Source organism: Rattus rattus, chromosome 6 (genome assembly GCF_011064425.1).
Source record: "Rattus rattus isolate New Zealand chromosome 6, Rrattus_CSIRO_v1, whole genome shotgun sequence".
Lineage (NCBI taxonomy): Eukaryota > Metazoa > Chordata > Mammalia > Rodentia > Muridae > Rattus > Rattus rattus.
In genome coordinates, this window is record NC_046159.1 from 25780248 (window position 1) to 25793478 (window position 13231).

Below are 13231 nucleotides of genomic sequence, written 5' to 3' on the forward strand. Positions count from 1 at the left end.
ATGAAATTCCAGCAAAGCACATGTCTGTCCTGGGTAGCAGGCTGGCTCCTGGCAGAGTGGGGCACCATCCTAGCCCACCTGTGGCTGACAGGAAGGGTGTCCTCAGGAGCTCGTGCTGTGCTGGGTAACAGTCACATCCTGGGGCCCCTGGAGTGATGGTCCTATAAGGTGAGGGTCATTGCCCTGTTCCACCCTGGGCAGTGTGGGCCTCGGATCCATTTCATGATGGAAAGGAAAAGTTCCTTCTGTATTTGAAGGCGGGGTGTGGATTTCACTGTACTAAGAAGCTTATGTGAAGCTCAAAATGACTAATCAAACCTAATGAGCAGAAGAGGTGTGTGTGTGTGTGTGTGTGTGTGTGTGTGTGTGTGTGTGTGTGTGTGTGTGTGTGCGCACATGTACATGTGTGTGGGAGCATGTGTATGCAACAAACATGCACGGTCTCAATTTTTACCTCTTTCTTATTCACACTGGTCTTGGCAAACACTATAACTCTGTTTCGTTTCCTGTGCTGTCGCCTCCCTCCTTCCCTTTGCTGTTTGCTGTTCCCTTCCGTCCTCCCTCTACCCTCCTTCTTGGGGACCTGGCTCCTTAGCCGGGAACAAGAGGCTGCCGCAGATCATAACCGCAGCGGATCCCTTGGCGATCCAGGCTGATGTGCACTGGACACACATCCGTGAGAGAGAGGAGGAGGAGAGGATGCTCCCACCCTCTGAGTCCTCCGCTTCTAGAGGTAACTGCATCCAGCCCCAGAGTCGGGTGTGTGTCCTGAGCGCCCTAAATACCAGCCGTTCCCAAGGCTGAAGAGGCCCTGTCCGCAGGGGGACCACTGTCCATGCCTGTCATTCAAGGATATGTAAAGTTCCCTGAGTTCTGAGGCTCTGTCTACTAACACAAAACAGGAGGGTGAACCCGACTTAGAAGACCCTGGAACTTGCTGTCTCCTGCATCTCTCAGCTGGGGACTCTTTACCCCTCTGCACAGTGTGTGGGTAGAGTGGGTGTTGCATGAGTGCATGTCAGGGCGAGAGAGGGGAGCATATGTAGGAGTCAAAGTAAGGAGGAGCACACAGGGCGGATCTCATGATCTACATAAGTCCTGGGCACTGTGGCCTGTGTTTCCCACTAAGGTGCACGTGGACTTTTTTCTGGCTCCTTTGTTTGTTTATTTAAAACAGGGTCTCACTATGTAGCCCTGGCTGGTCCAGAACTTGCTGTGTAGACCAGGCTGGCCTCAGATTCACAAAGACCTGCCCTTTTCTGCCTCCTGAGTGCTGGGATTAAAGGTGTGCACCGACATGCCGGGCTTTTTTTTTTTTTTTTTTTTTTTTGTAATTTTCTGTTTTGATTTTCTTTCTTTTGGTCTTTCCCTCTTTCTTCCTTCCGTGTGTCTTTAGACAAACTCACTAAGCTAGCCAGGCTGACCTTGAACTCAAGATCCTCCTGCCTCAGCCTCCGGAGCAGCTGACCTTACAGATCTGCCTCCCGCCCTAGATACCCTGCCTCCTGTTTCTTCTAAGGAGTAACAATAAAAAGAGAGCAAAGCCCATTTAGAGGTGTGGTGGTCATGTCATTCTCTTTGACCCCCCTGTCTTCCGTGTAGGGACCCTTGGTGGCATCACCTTCTCTGGCTGGGGTGATGCCTCCCAGGTTCGGTTTCTATAGAAGCTCGCTTCCAGTCCATGGGAAAACTTGGGATTTTGTACGATGTTTTAATCCTCTAGGACATCAAGATGACCCGCAAGATGGGGACAAGGACAACCCAGCGGCCCTAGCCAAAGCTGCCCTCTCTCAAGTTCTGTCTTTTCTCCTTGTCCCAAATACCTGTCCCAAAGGCCAACATAGGATCGTGCGCACACACGCACGCATGCACACACACACACACACCTTGTGTTAGTACCACATGGCTGTCTGTCTTACAATGTCTCTGGTTCTCTTCCTCTGTTTTGAATTTTAGGACAGACTTCATGCAGCTCTCCCTGCTGAGGACTTGTCATTGTTTAATTTTGCATTTATCATGTGTTTTAAATTCAGTGACCGGCCTCCCCTCCGTACGGTGCGCAGCAGTACAGGCCTGGCTGGAGACTGTCTCCGGAGGTAGACTGGTGATATCTGACACCCCACTCCCCAACCCCGTTCATTTTAACCTCTTTCTCTAGGCAGCTCTGCTGGTGCCTTAACTCTAGGACTCAGCTCCTGTCGCTGGTGCATGCGAGGGCAAAGGCAGTGGGTGGGGTTCGTGCATGCTGTGTCAGACGGCCCCTCTGCGCATCCTCCAGCCTCAGACAGACTGGAGACCAACAGTGGAGATAGGACGGAATCACGCCTCTTAAAGAATTACCATTAGCAGTTGGTTGTGAAACCCAAGGTGAAAGGAAGCTTTTTATGCTGAAGTTTTAAACCTATAGAAGTAAAGCTGGGTAGCGGTAGATGTGGAGTGAAATCAGATACCGTTCTACAAACCAGAGGAGCCAGTCAAAACAGGATTTTTGCCTCAGAGAAGTGGTGAGGAGTGGTGGGCTTTACACGGAAGGCCAGCAGAGCCACGTCTGCAGACTAAGCTACGCAAGCCAAGAGCGGCCTGAAAAGTCTTAGTTGTCCTTCCTTGTTTTACTAGAAACCTTTTTCTCAAGGAGGGAATGCTTGGCCTCTGGGAAAGAACAGTTCTTCCCACTACAGGATGTCCAGTCCTTAGCTTCTGTTCTCAGTGCTGAACTGTCTCCATCCAACCCCAGGGTCCCCTACAAAGGAGACAGCGTCCACCCTGGTTGGGAACTGGTGTCCTGACAGTGACTTCTGGGACCAGTTGGGGTGGCACTTGTGGGTCTTTACCTCCTCTACCCCCCATTGTCCTTGCCAGCAGTTGAAAGCAGACGTGTGGTGGGAGAGCCCACCAGTGGGAGAGGACTCCATCTAGTCCAGCTAACGCTGACTTATCCTCACCCTTTGAGCTAGAGGAAGGAGGAACGAGGCTGAGGAGGAAGGATGTCTTAGCAGGCAGCTCCAAGAGACAGTGACTCCCAGCTTCCGTAGCGTGTGGCTGCTCCTCCTCACTCGTGTGGCCGCTTCCAGCAAGCACAGTGCTCCATCTTAACAAGAATTCCATCCCCCGGTTCCATTGCTCTAGCTGTGTCTCTGCACACGTCCGCTACCGCTGCACAGTAGCTCGCCAGTGTTTGCTCCTTGATATCTGTGACCATCGTTTCTTTCCAGGTACCCCCAGGAGCGTAGGACCACACTCCCCCCCACCCTCCCCACTCCACACCGGATGTTTCTTAGTAGGAAAACTGTGGGAAGGAACAAGAGACTAGGGCCAGCCTGGGCTGGTGGCAGGCTGGGGAGCTGAGGAGTTACTCCTTTATACCATTTCCAGCTTTCTTGCCAGAGAATGCGTTTATCACCCCGATGGCACAGGGGCCCTCCAGAATGGCCCCAGAATCTGTTTCCAGCACCCTCTTATTCTCCTACATGGCAGAGTATCCAAGGACGAACCCGTCATCAAAATACAACACTTAGTTTTGAAGCTGGACCCAGGGGAACTGTTCAGTGGTGTGTGTGGGTATCTCCAGAGTCACAGTCACACATTCTCTGGTGAATGTCTCCCATGAGTGTCCCAAAACAGGAAGAGCACTGGGAGGTTTTAGACCCGTGGGGATAATTGAGTTTCTCTCCCTCATCTGTCCTAGCAAATGCCATCAGCATAGAAGAGCGCCTTGGCACTGCCGCTCCCTGGATGGCTCTGGTGCCTCAGAAAGAGCAGGTGGTGAGGTTCAGGGGCCTGGAACTTTACCTGGAGTACAGCCGCTTCGTCCTAAACCCTGGGCTGTCGGTAGTTTTCCAGTCTTGTTTGCCATAGTTCTCCAGTTTCAGCTTTGAAGAAGTTCATCTGGGAACGGTGGTACACCCCATTAATCAGGAGGCAGAGGCAGTGGGATCTCTGAGTTCAAGACCAGCCTGGTCTACACACAGCAAGTTCCCAGACAGCCAGAGCTACATAGTGAGACCCTGTCTTTAAAAGCCAAAACAAAAAACAAAAAAAAAAAAAGCCCTTCATAGGTTTGAACTGTCATCGTCTTGTGAATCGTGTTAAAAGTAAAAAAGTGTACAATGTAGGGAATTAAAACTCACAGAACTGCCTCCTCCCACGTCAAGGAATACAGCATTCCCATAATCTTCAAGGGACTTGCTTCCTTCTCGTAGTCTCCCCCTCCCTTTCCCTACCACCCACAGCATCAAACCCCCTAAGGGAGCCTCTTTCTCAAGTTTTGTTACCACCTGAGCTCAGTGGCCCGGCCCCTCCCACTCTTAGCCCAGCTTTGAGAAAAACCAAATGTGCTTTGATGCCCTGATTCCATGAAACTCAAACCTCTGACCCTCAGGTGCCAGCATCCTGGGCACAGCCTCTGTCCTCCGGGTCTGCCTCTTTACCATCCATAAATCCTTTGCTAACACAGGCTAGGGTGGGTGGTGCACAGGGGCTCTCAACCTCCAGGTAAATGAAAAGGGATGAGTGTCTTGCTTTGTTTTGCAGCCCCAAAGAGCAATTCTTGAGTCCAGAAAGGAACTTTTTTTTTTTTTTTTTTTTTTTTTGGCTTTTTCAAGACATGGTTGTCTTGAAGACCCCTGGCTGTCCTGGAACTTGCTTTTGTAGACCAGGCTGGCCTCAAACTCAGAGACCCACCTTCCTCTCCCTCCTGGGTACTGGAATTAAAGACATGCACCACCACACCTGGCAGAAAGGGAACTTTACATATCCCCTCAGGTCCACCCTCCTGCTTTAATAGACTCCTCCAAGTTGTCTCAAGAAAGGCATTGGCCTCCATTTGTGCCGATGCAGGTCAACAGCAGAGCCCAGTGTGAGTCACTTGACCCTCAGGCCTAAGCTTTGTCACTCAAGGGTGGACAAGAGGAACTGGGCCCTCTGGCTGCCTCAAAATGAGTGACTACCTCATGGCACATTAGGGGCTAGCACTGGGCCTGCTGTGTAGACACTGTTAGAAGCTGTGGTCACGGACAGCATCCCTTGATTATGACTGACTTGAGGATCGCACAGCAGCAGCCTCTGGGGAGAAGGTGAAGCCTCCAGGCCAGAGACTTCTCTCCTGCTTCTACTTGACCCTCCTAGAGTGGACACACGGCCGGCCGTGGTACCCACATTGCTTATAGAGCACTCCCCATATTATCCGGGGCCTCCTTCCTCCCCGTAGCCTGTGTATTCCTATCTTCTTGTGCCCTGCATGGGCATTTGTCTGTCTGTCCTTTTCCTCTGTCCTTGAATGTGTCTGCTTTTCAGCTCCTCTGGATGAGGACGACCTAGAAGAGGACGTGGACTCAGAGCCAGCGGAGACCGAAGGGGAAGCAGCAGAGGATGGAGACCCTGGAGACACCGGCGCTGAACTGGACGGTATGGGTCCCAGCCTCCCTTCTCCACCTCGTGACCTGTTACATCTGGGGGACAGGACCAGAGCAGGTGGGACTCACAAAAGGTACTTTACAGAGCAAGTTTAGGGAGGAGGCCATGCGTGTATGTGCACGCACACATTGGGGGGGGGCGGGGTCAGATTCTGAGACGAGCAAAAGAAAAGGGAAGATAAGTCTGCAGGTACCCCAAAAGGTTTTTTGTCTTGCTTTTCTGTCACAGCCTGTTATGTCATGGTCACTGCGTTTAAAAAGCAGATGGATGGGGTGGGGGGACTGTTCAGTGTAGTGTCTGCTGCCAGAGCTCAGCTGCCTAACACCCTTGTAACAGCCAGGCATGGAGGAGGGTGGAGACAGTGTGATCTCAGGGCTCGCAGGCCAAACAGTTAAGCCAACAGGCAGGCTCCAGGTTCAGTGCAACTTTGTCTCAAAAAGAGAAAGTGAGGAGCAGTGCAAAACACCTAGTGTCAGCCTTTGACTGTCGTACAGATGAGGACACACATACACACCAAACACACACATATACACACCCCAAACACAGCAAACATGAGGACACACACATACACACACACACACACACACACACACATGCACACACCCCATATTATACAACAGATGAGATACATACACACCATACACACACATCATGTATACACATACATCATACATACCCCAAACACACAACAAACAGATAAGAACACACACTCACATGCACACACCATGTATACAACAAACAGATGAGGACACACACATACTATACACATATCCACCATCCATATACATACATCATACACACCCCAAACACACAAAAAAAGATGAGGACACACAGATACACACACACACATATACACTATACACACACATATACTACACATACGCACACATATACCACACACATACACTACACATACACACGCATACACTCTACATATACACACGCATACTGTACACACACACACACACACACACACACACACACACACACAACACACACACATTCCACGCACACAACTAAAGGAAAAGCACCACAGTTTTCTGCAAACCTCACACCGAGAAGACAGGATGCTTTGTGTAAAAGACTTGGTTTGCAGGGTCTGCCGCGCCTAGCTTAGACCTCATGCCACAGTGGATCACCCCATCAAGCAACCCTCTAAGGAAGCAAGACCCAGAAAAGGAACACATCCAGGGCTCAACGTGTGTAAAAGTCTGTATCTTGCCTACATCCTCCAGATCAGCACTGGTCTGATGACATCCCTTCTGATGCGGAAACGGAACATCGCTTACAGAGCCAGGCCAAGGTGAAAGCAGACCTGGAGCTCCGAGTGTCAGAAAACGAGGAAGAGAAGCCATCTGATACACCAGAACAAGAGGAGAGAGGTAGGGGCAGGAGGAATGACTGCCAGAGCCCCCAGGGGCATGCTCATAACACCAGGTGCGGCCTTCAGGATGGAGCCTCTGGTGCCCAGCAGTAGCCACACCCGTCCCTGTCCTTGCCCTTCCTTGCCTGTCTGGGGCCACACATCTCTACAGACAGCCTCAGACAGTAGTACCTCTCCCTGGGCTGCTGAGGGGCCTGAGAAGACACAGACACTTCACAAAGCTTGAGACCCAGATCATAGCCGCCACACAAAAGACCAGGGCGTCGGCTGCAGGAGCACCCGGGGCGTGGGCAGTGCCATCCTGAGTTCCCTCAACTCGACTTTTTTTCTGGAACAGCCTGAGGGCAGACCCAGAAACAATGCAGGCTAGCCCATCTGTGTCCCTGCTCTCCTGCCTGGGCAAGGGCCTGGCTATAGCATGAGACCCTCCCTGGAGCTGGCTGCACCCTACTCCTAGTATATGTAGCATGGAAGGGACTTAACTCCCTTATAAACCCCTGTGTCCCTCTTTTCCAGGTCCTTCCCAAGTCTCCAGCCCTAGCCAGCCACCTCAGAAACAAGCTGTTCTGTTCTCCCCAGCCCACAGCCCGGGGGCAGAGGTAAGGAGAACTTGGGGGTGAGGCGGGGGTGTCAATGGCACCTTAGAACCTTGGGGAAACTCCCATCTTAGAACCCACGATGTAAACTCCACAAAAAGGGGGTACAGCCCTATAGCCACCTCACTTTGTGAAATTCTGAAAGCGTCCTATTTTGTGCTAGGTAAGGCCACCGAGGAGGCACAGGCTTCAGCCGCTGCCTCAGTCCTCGTGGATGGGCGAGTTTATTTCTAAGTCGATGCAATGGTATTTATGCATCGGTAGGCTTGCATCAGGCATATTTTTTCTTCAGTAAGATAAATACATAACTGCTTAAATGAGAAGCATGCCTCTAGATCACCAGCAGTGTGACACTTTAGAGAATGACCCATGTCAGGCATGGTCTGGGAAGTACCGTGTGCAGGGCAGATCAGGAAGGAATCCAAACCCAGGCCTTGGTCTCTGAGGTTCCAGGAAACATGGCATAGTCCAGTAATTGTCCGTGTGCATCCCCATGGTTGCTCAGAGGGACAGTGTGACAAGAAGAGACTGCCAAGCAATGTCATCTCATCATGTTAGCCCCATGTCAGTGCCCCACGGAACCCCAGAGCTCTAGGTATTGTGGGTTGGGATGAACGCCAAATCCGTCAGTGCCCTTGGCCAGTGTTTGTGTGAGTGGACCAGGAAGCAAGGGTATGTGTGAGGTAAACGGACCCCGAAAGCTCGGGCTGTCTAAGCTAAGTGGAGAGGTTTTAAAACATTAACAAGTAAAGCAGAAAATGAGGGAGCTTCTCCTGCAGCTCAGTGAATAACAGCCAAAGTATGGAGAGGATTGTGTTTCAGTAAATGAGAAACCCCCTCTCCCAGGGAAAGTGCAGCCTTACCGAAACCCTCCTCTCTGAACCTCTGTTGTCTTTTCTGTGTAGGAGACCAAGCCCCCACCTGCCTCCATTACCACCAAGGTGAAGTCCCCCGCTGAGGAGCCACTTTTCCCTGCACCTCTGCTCCTCAGAGAAAAGCCCAAAGCTGAAGGCCCGGAGGAACAGAAAACTGTGCGCTCCCCCATCCGATCCCAGCCCGTGGCCCTGCCCGAAGCCAGGTCGCCTACCTCACCCACCAGCAGCCTGCAGCCGGAGTCCCTGCTGGCCCCTCCCACTCCTCCCACACCTCCCTCCACCCAACTCCCCATCTGTTCCCAGCCCCAGCCTTCCTCGGACGCTTCCATCCCATCGCCCACCAAGTCCCCCATACGCTTCCAGCCAGTTCCAGCCAAAACATCCACACCCCTCACCCCACTCCCCGTGAAGAGCCAAGGAGACCCCAAAGACAGACTGAGTGGCCCTCTGGCTGTGGAGGAGGCCTTGAAGCGGAGCGATCTGGTGGAGGAATTCTGGATGAAGAGTGCTGAGATCCGCCGCAGCCTGGGCCTTACTCCTGTGGACCGGAACAAGGGGCCAGAGCCCAGCCTCCCCTCCCCTGCCTTGAAGCCAATATCCCTAAAGTCCTACTCAGTTGACAAGTCACCTCAGGACGAGGGTCTCTGCCTTCTGAAACCTCCATCTGTTCCCAAGAGGTTGGGCCTGCCAAAGTCAGCCGGTGACCAGCCCCCACTGCTGACCCCAAAGTCGCCCTCTGACAAGGAGCTGAGGAGCAACCAGGAGGAGCGAAGGGACCTATCCAGCAGCTCCGGTCTGGGCCTCCACGGCAGCTCCTCCAACATGAAGACCTTGGGCAGCCAGAGCTTCAACACCTCAGACTCCACCATGCTCACACCACCTTCCAGCCCGCCCCCACCCCCACCCCCCAATGAGGAACCTGCAACCCTTCGAAGGAAACCCCATCAGACTTTTGAGCGCAGGGAGGCCTCGGTTATCCCCCCTCCCACTCCTGCCTCATTCATGCGGCCCCCACGGGAGGCAGCCCAGCCCCCCAGGGAGGAGGTTCGGAAGTCCTTTGTGGAGAGCGTGGATGAGATCCCCTTTGCTGATGATGTGGAGGACACTTACGATGAGAAGACTGAGGACTCCAGTCTGCAGGAGAAGTTCTTCACGCCCCCCTCCTGCTGGTCCCGTTCAGAGAAGCTCCCGGCCAAGGAGAACGGGCGGCTCCCTCCGCTGGAGCATGAGGTGCAGCCACAGAAAAGGGCACTGCCTCTGGTCTCCGCAGAGGCCAAGGAGCTGGCCGAGGAGCGCATGCGAGCCCGGGAGAAGTCTGTCAAGAGCCAGGCACTGCGAGACGCCATGGCCAAACAGCTGAGCAGGATGCAGGCCATGGAGATGGTGTCCTCCAGGTCCCGACCGGCACCATCTCAGGGCAAGGAACCAGGGTTGGAGGCCACCAAACACCCAAGCCTCCGAGGCTCCCAGGAGCCCACCCTGAAGCATGAAGCTACCAGCGAAGAGATCCTCTCCCCTCCATCAGACTCAGGAGGCCCCGATGGCTCTGTCACCTCATCTGAGGGCTCCAGTGGAAAGAGCAAAAAGAGGTCGTCCCTCTTCTCCCCACGCAGGAACAAGAAAGAGAAGAAATCCAAAGGCGAAGGAGGCCGGCCCCCAGAGAAACCCAGCCTAAGTCTCCCAGAAGATGTGGCAGCTAAGCCCAAGTCCCTGTGGAAATCAGTCTTCTCTGGGTACAAGAAGGACAAGAAGAAGAAGAGTGATGAGAAGTCGTGCTCTAGCACACCGTCCAGTGGCGCCACAGTGGACTCCGGCCAGCGCAGGGCATCTCCGATTGTGAGAGCAGGTAAGCGTGACCAAGGGATGCTCACAGGGCCGGTATGAGGAGTGCCTCCCTAGACATTCACCTCACAAAGATCACTCTCCTGGGCCGCTCCCACAAGGGTTTTTTTGTTTTGTTTTGTTTTGTTTTGTTTTGTTTTTGTTTTTTTTTTTTTGGTTCTTTTTTTCGGAGCTGGGGACCGAACCCAGGGCCTTGCGCTTCCTAGGTAAGCGCTCTACCACTGAGCTAAATCCCCAGCCCCTCCCACAAGGGTTCTTAGGAGAGGGAACGGGCCACATGCACCTCAGCCTGACCCTCTGTATGAAGCAAGGAGAACGCCACCCTGAAACTCAGTAGGGTAGATTCCTGTTGGTAACCTTCCCGGAGTCCCATGTCCCCATATAGGGGCCTGGTTTTGAGTCGAGGGGTCTTGAGCAGGTGTCTCTAAGGTGTCATTTACTTGGCGTTGGGCCCATCACCTTTGGGGACAAGCTCCCATTTCCTTGTGCAGGAAGAGGATCTTCTAGAGATCCACCTGTGGCAGACTTCCTGCAGCATGGGCTCATGGGGCACAGGCTGCTGTCTTTACTTGGACTTCTTTCACCCAACAGAGCTGCATCTCCGACGCCAGCTGAGTTTCTCAGAGGACTCAGACCTGTCCAGTGATGACATCCTTGAGAGGTCTTCCCAGAAGTCCAAGCGAGAGGTGGGTAGGCCCAGTCCCTGAAGGGCTTCAGAGAGTTGGTGGCAATGCCTCATTCATTCTCTGATAGGATAGCAGGCCACGAAAGGCAGTCTGAAGCCACGGAGGAAAGCCAGTGCCTACTCCGGTCTCGTAGCAGGCAGACACTGGGGTGCTCTGCCAGCCCACAGCCAACAGCACAAATCCTCAAAGAGGTCTCTCTGGCCTTTGAAATAAGCAGCTGGAGGTATTGCCTCAGACTGAGGAAGCCAGGTTGGTAGGCAATACCATGAGCGGACTCTGTGAGGGCCAACGGGAGAAGAGCCGAGGTACCGCTTAGAGTCATGCAAGTATGGTCCAGGCACCAGGCATGGAGGGGAGGCAGGTCAGGTGGCTCCCTCAGGGGTAGGCTGGTCACGCTCACTCTCTGGTGGTTTGTTAAGTAGAGAGAACTGTGTCTGTTTAAAAGCCGACCCTGAAGCAGCATTCATCAGAGGCATTGGTAAGGGTTATCCTCTGGGGCCTGGGCAATTACCAGTGACCACACCCCCCTCACGTACCTTTTAGGCATGGTTTCTCAAAGCTTGGACTTAAGTCATCCCTTCCGTCAACAGCCTTGAACTGTAAACCAACCAGGGCAGCCTGTGGTAGCTCTGTGTCTCCTATGTGTCTGTTCACTGAGGTGGGGTCTTCCTCTTACCCCGCCCATCCTCCAGCCTGACCCAGTGCCTCTTTTAATAACTCGACAGAGTAGAAAAAGTCAGCTCATTCTTCTCTCATCTCCAGTCATCTGTGTAGTCCCTCTGAATGGTAGCTCTTTCTCTACTGTCCTGGTCACCAGGCCCCACAGACCTCTCCTCCTCTATCGCCTGCATCCAGGCCTCCACTGTTGCACCAGGAGTCTGATTGTAAGACTGGGGACCGTGTGCTCTCCAGGGGGACTCAGTCCATCGTGTCACTACTGGTATGCCTACAGAGGTTTCCAACCAGTGACATTAGCACAAAGGTGATGTGTGGAGATACACCTAAGTTTCAAAACTCATCCCAGTGCCAGGCTCAGGTACTGTCTTAGGAGGCCTAAAGGAGCCTGAGCAAAAGAGAATGCGGCCCAAAGTCCCCTTTGCCTCCATGGTGAGTGTGCTCATGCTGAGACAGTTTGTGTCACAGAGGCCAAATCCTCTCTCTCTGTTTGCCACTGTGGTCAAGGCACATGAGGTTGTGAACCTACTCCATGTGAGGTACCTACTCCATGAGGTAGTGAAACATCTTGCCACAGTGGGGAGTGCCGAATGCCTCCGGTGGTTTTGCCGCATCCATCATCTTGAAATAACCACCCAATGACCATGGGTATGAGGAGCAGAGGAACTCATTTCCTAGCGGTGTGAACAAGCCGTTCACAGGTCCCTAGAAGAGCAAGACGTTGGACACCGTATGTACTGGGTATATTCCACAGGGACAGGATCATTCCTTGGTGGTCACATGTGATGTGAGGACAAGCAGGGCCTGGGCAGTGGCAAACATGCCCCTTACGATGGTTTTGTATCTCACTGAACGAGGGCAGGGCATGGTATTAAAATATGGAACCTACTGGGTGCAATGACTCCATGTAACCATAACACTCACTCAGGAGGCCGAGGCAGGATCGCACCAATGTAAGGCTAGCCTGGGCTACCTAGTGAGTTCTGGGCCACCCAGAGATACATAACAAGATTCTGTCTCAAAAACAAAAGGTGGGAGAGGGAGACAAACACAGGGCAAAACAACCACAAAACTGTAAAGGACGGTTTTGCAACCTCTGGTGACCTTTAATTGTGAATAGCAAGCATAGGATGTATTTTTTTTAAATGCCACCGTCAAGTCGATGACAAGTTCCTAGCAGATGACAGTTATAGGGAAGATGTGTCTCTTCTGTAGAGGAGAAAATGCATGCTGAAGCTTCTAGAGACTGGGTCTCTAATGTCTAAACAACTCGGTGTGGAAGAAGGCACTGTGTAGACTACACCCTTCAGCTTGCCATGGTGCCGTACCATCTGGGAATCGAAGTAAAGGGCGTTCTGACACCGCCAGCTTCCTCCGTCAGTGTGGCTGGGTTTGAAACCTTTCAGAATTAGAAGTATCAGGAGCAGGAGGACCATGTCTGCCACTGCCCAGGCTGCTTGTCCTCAGCGTTCCCTGTGACCACAAGGAGTAGTCTTGTCCCCGCGGAGTCACCTGCTACCTCCTAGGTCTCCATGGCCTGCTGTTTTAGGAATCTGGGCTTTGGCTGGCCTGGAGAAGGACGCCTCTGGCCGCAGTGTGGTGTAGGAAGAAGCCAGGCCTCTTCCTGTTTCATAGACTCATGGCCTGAATCAGCACTTAAAAAACAAATGCCTGGGGTTGGTTTCCATGGCGACACGGGCACACTCAAAACCCAAACCTTGATTTTACTCCAACTGTTTATTCTACAAAAAAAAAAAAATA

At 52.7% G+C, this 13231-nt stretch overlaps 1 protein-coding gene across 1 annotated transcript in view; it reads left to right on the forward strand.

Annotated features, from left to right (window-relative positions):
• Window positions 1–13231, forward strand: part of Mical3 (microtubule associated monooxygenase, calponin and LIM domain containing 3) — a 197574-nt gene that overhangs the window by 162997 nt on the left and 21346 nt on the right. Inside the window, exons 23-28 of the mRNA XM_032905759.1 lie at window positions 596–733; window positions 5293–5403; window positions 6648–6794; window positions 7313–7395; window positions 8298–10113; window positions 10701–10795. Coding sequence (XP_032761650.1) covers window positions 596–733; window positions 5293–5403; window positions 6648–6794; window positions 7313–7395; window positions 8298–10113; window positions 10701–10795 — 2390 coding nt within the window. The remainder of the gene's footprint in view (window positions 1–595; window positions 734–5292; window positions 5404–6647; window positions 6795–7312; window positions 7396–8297; window positions 10114–10700; window positions 10796–13231) is intronic.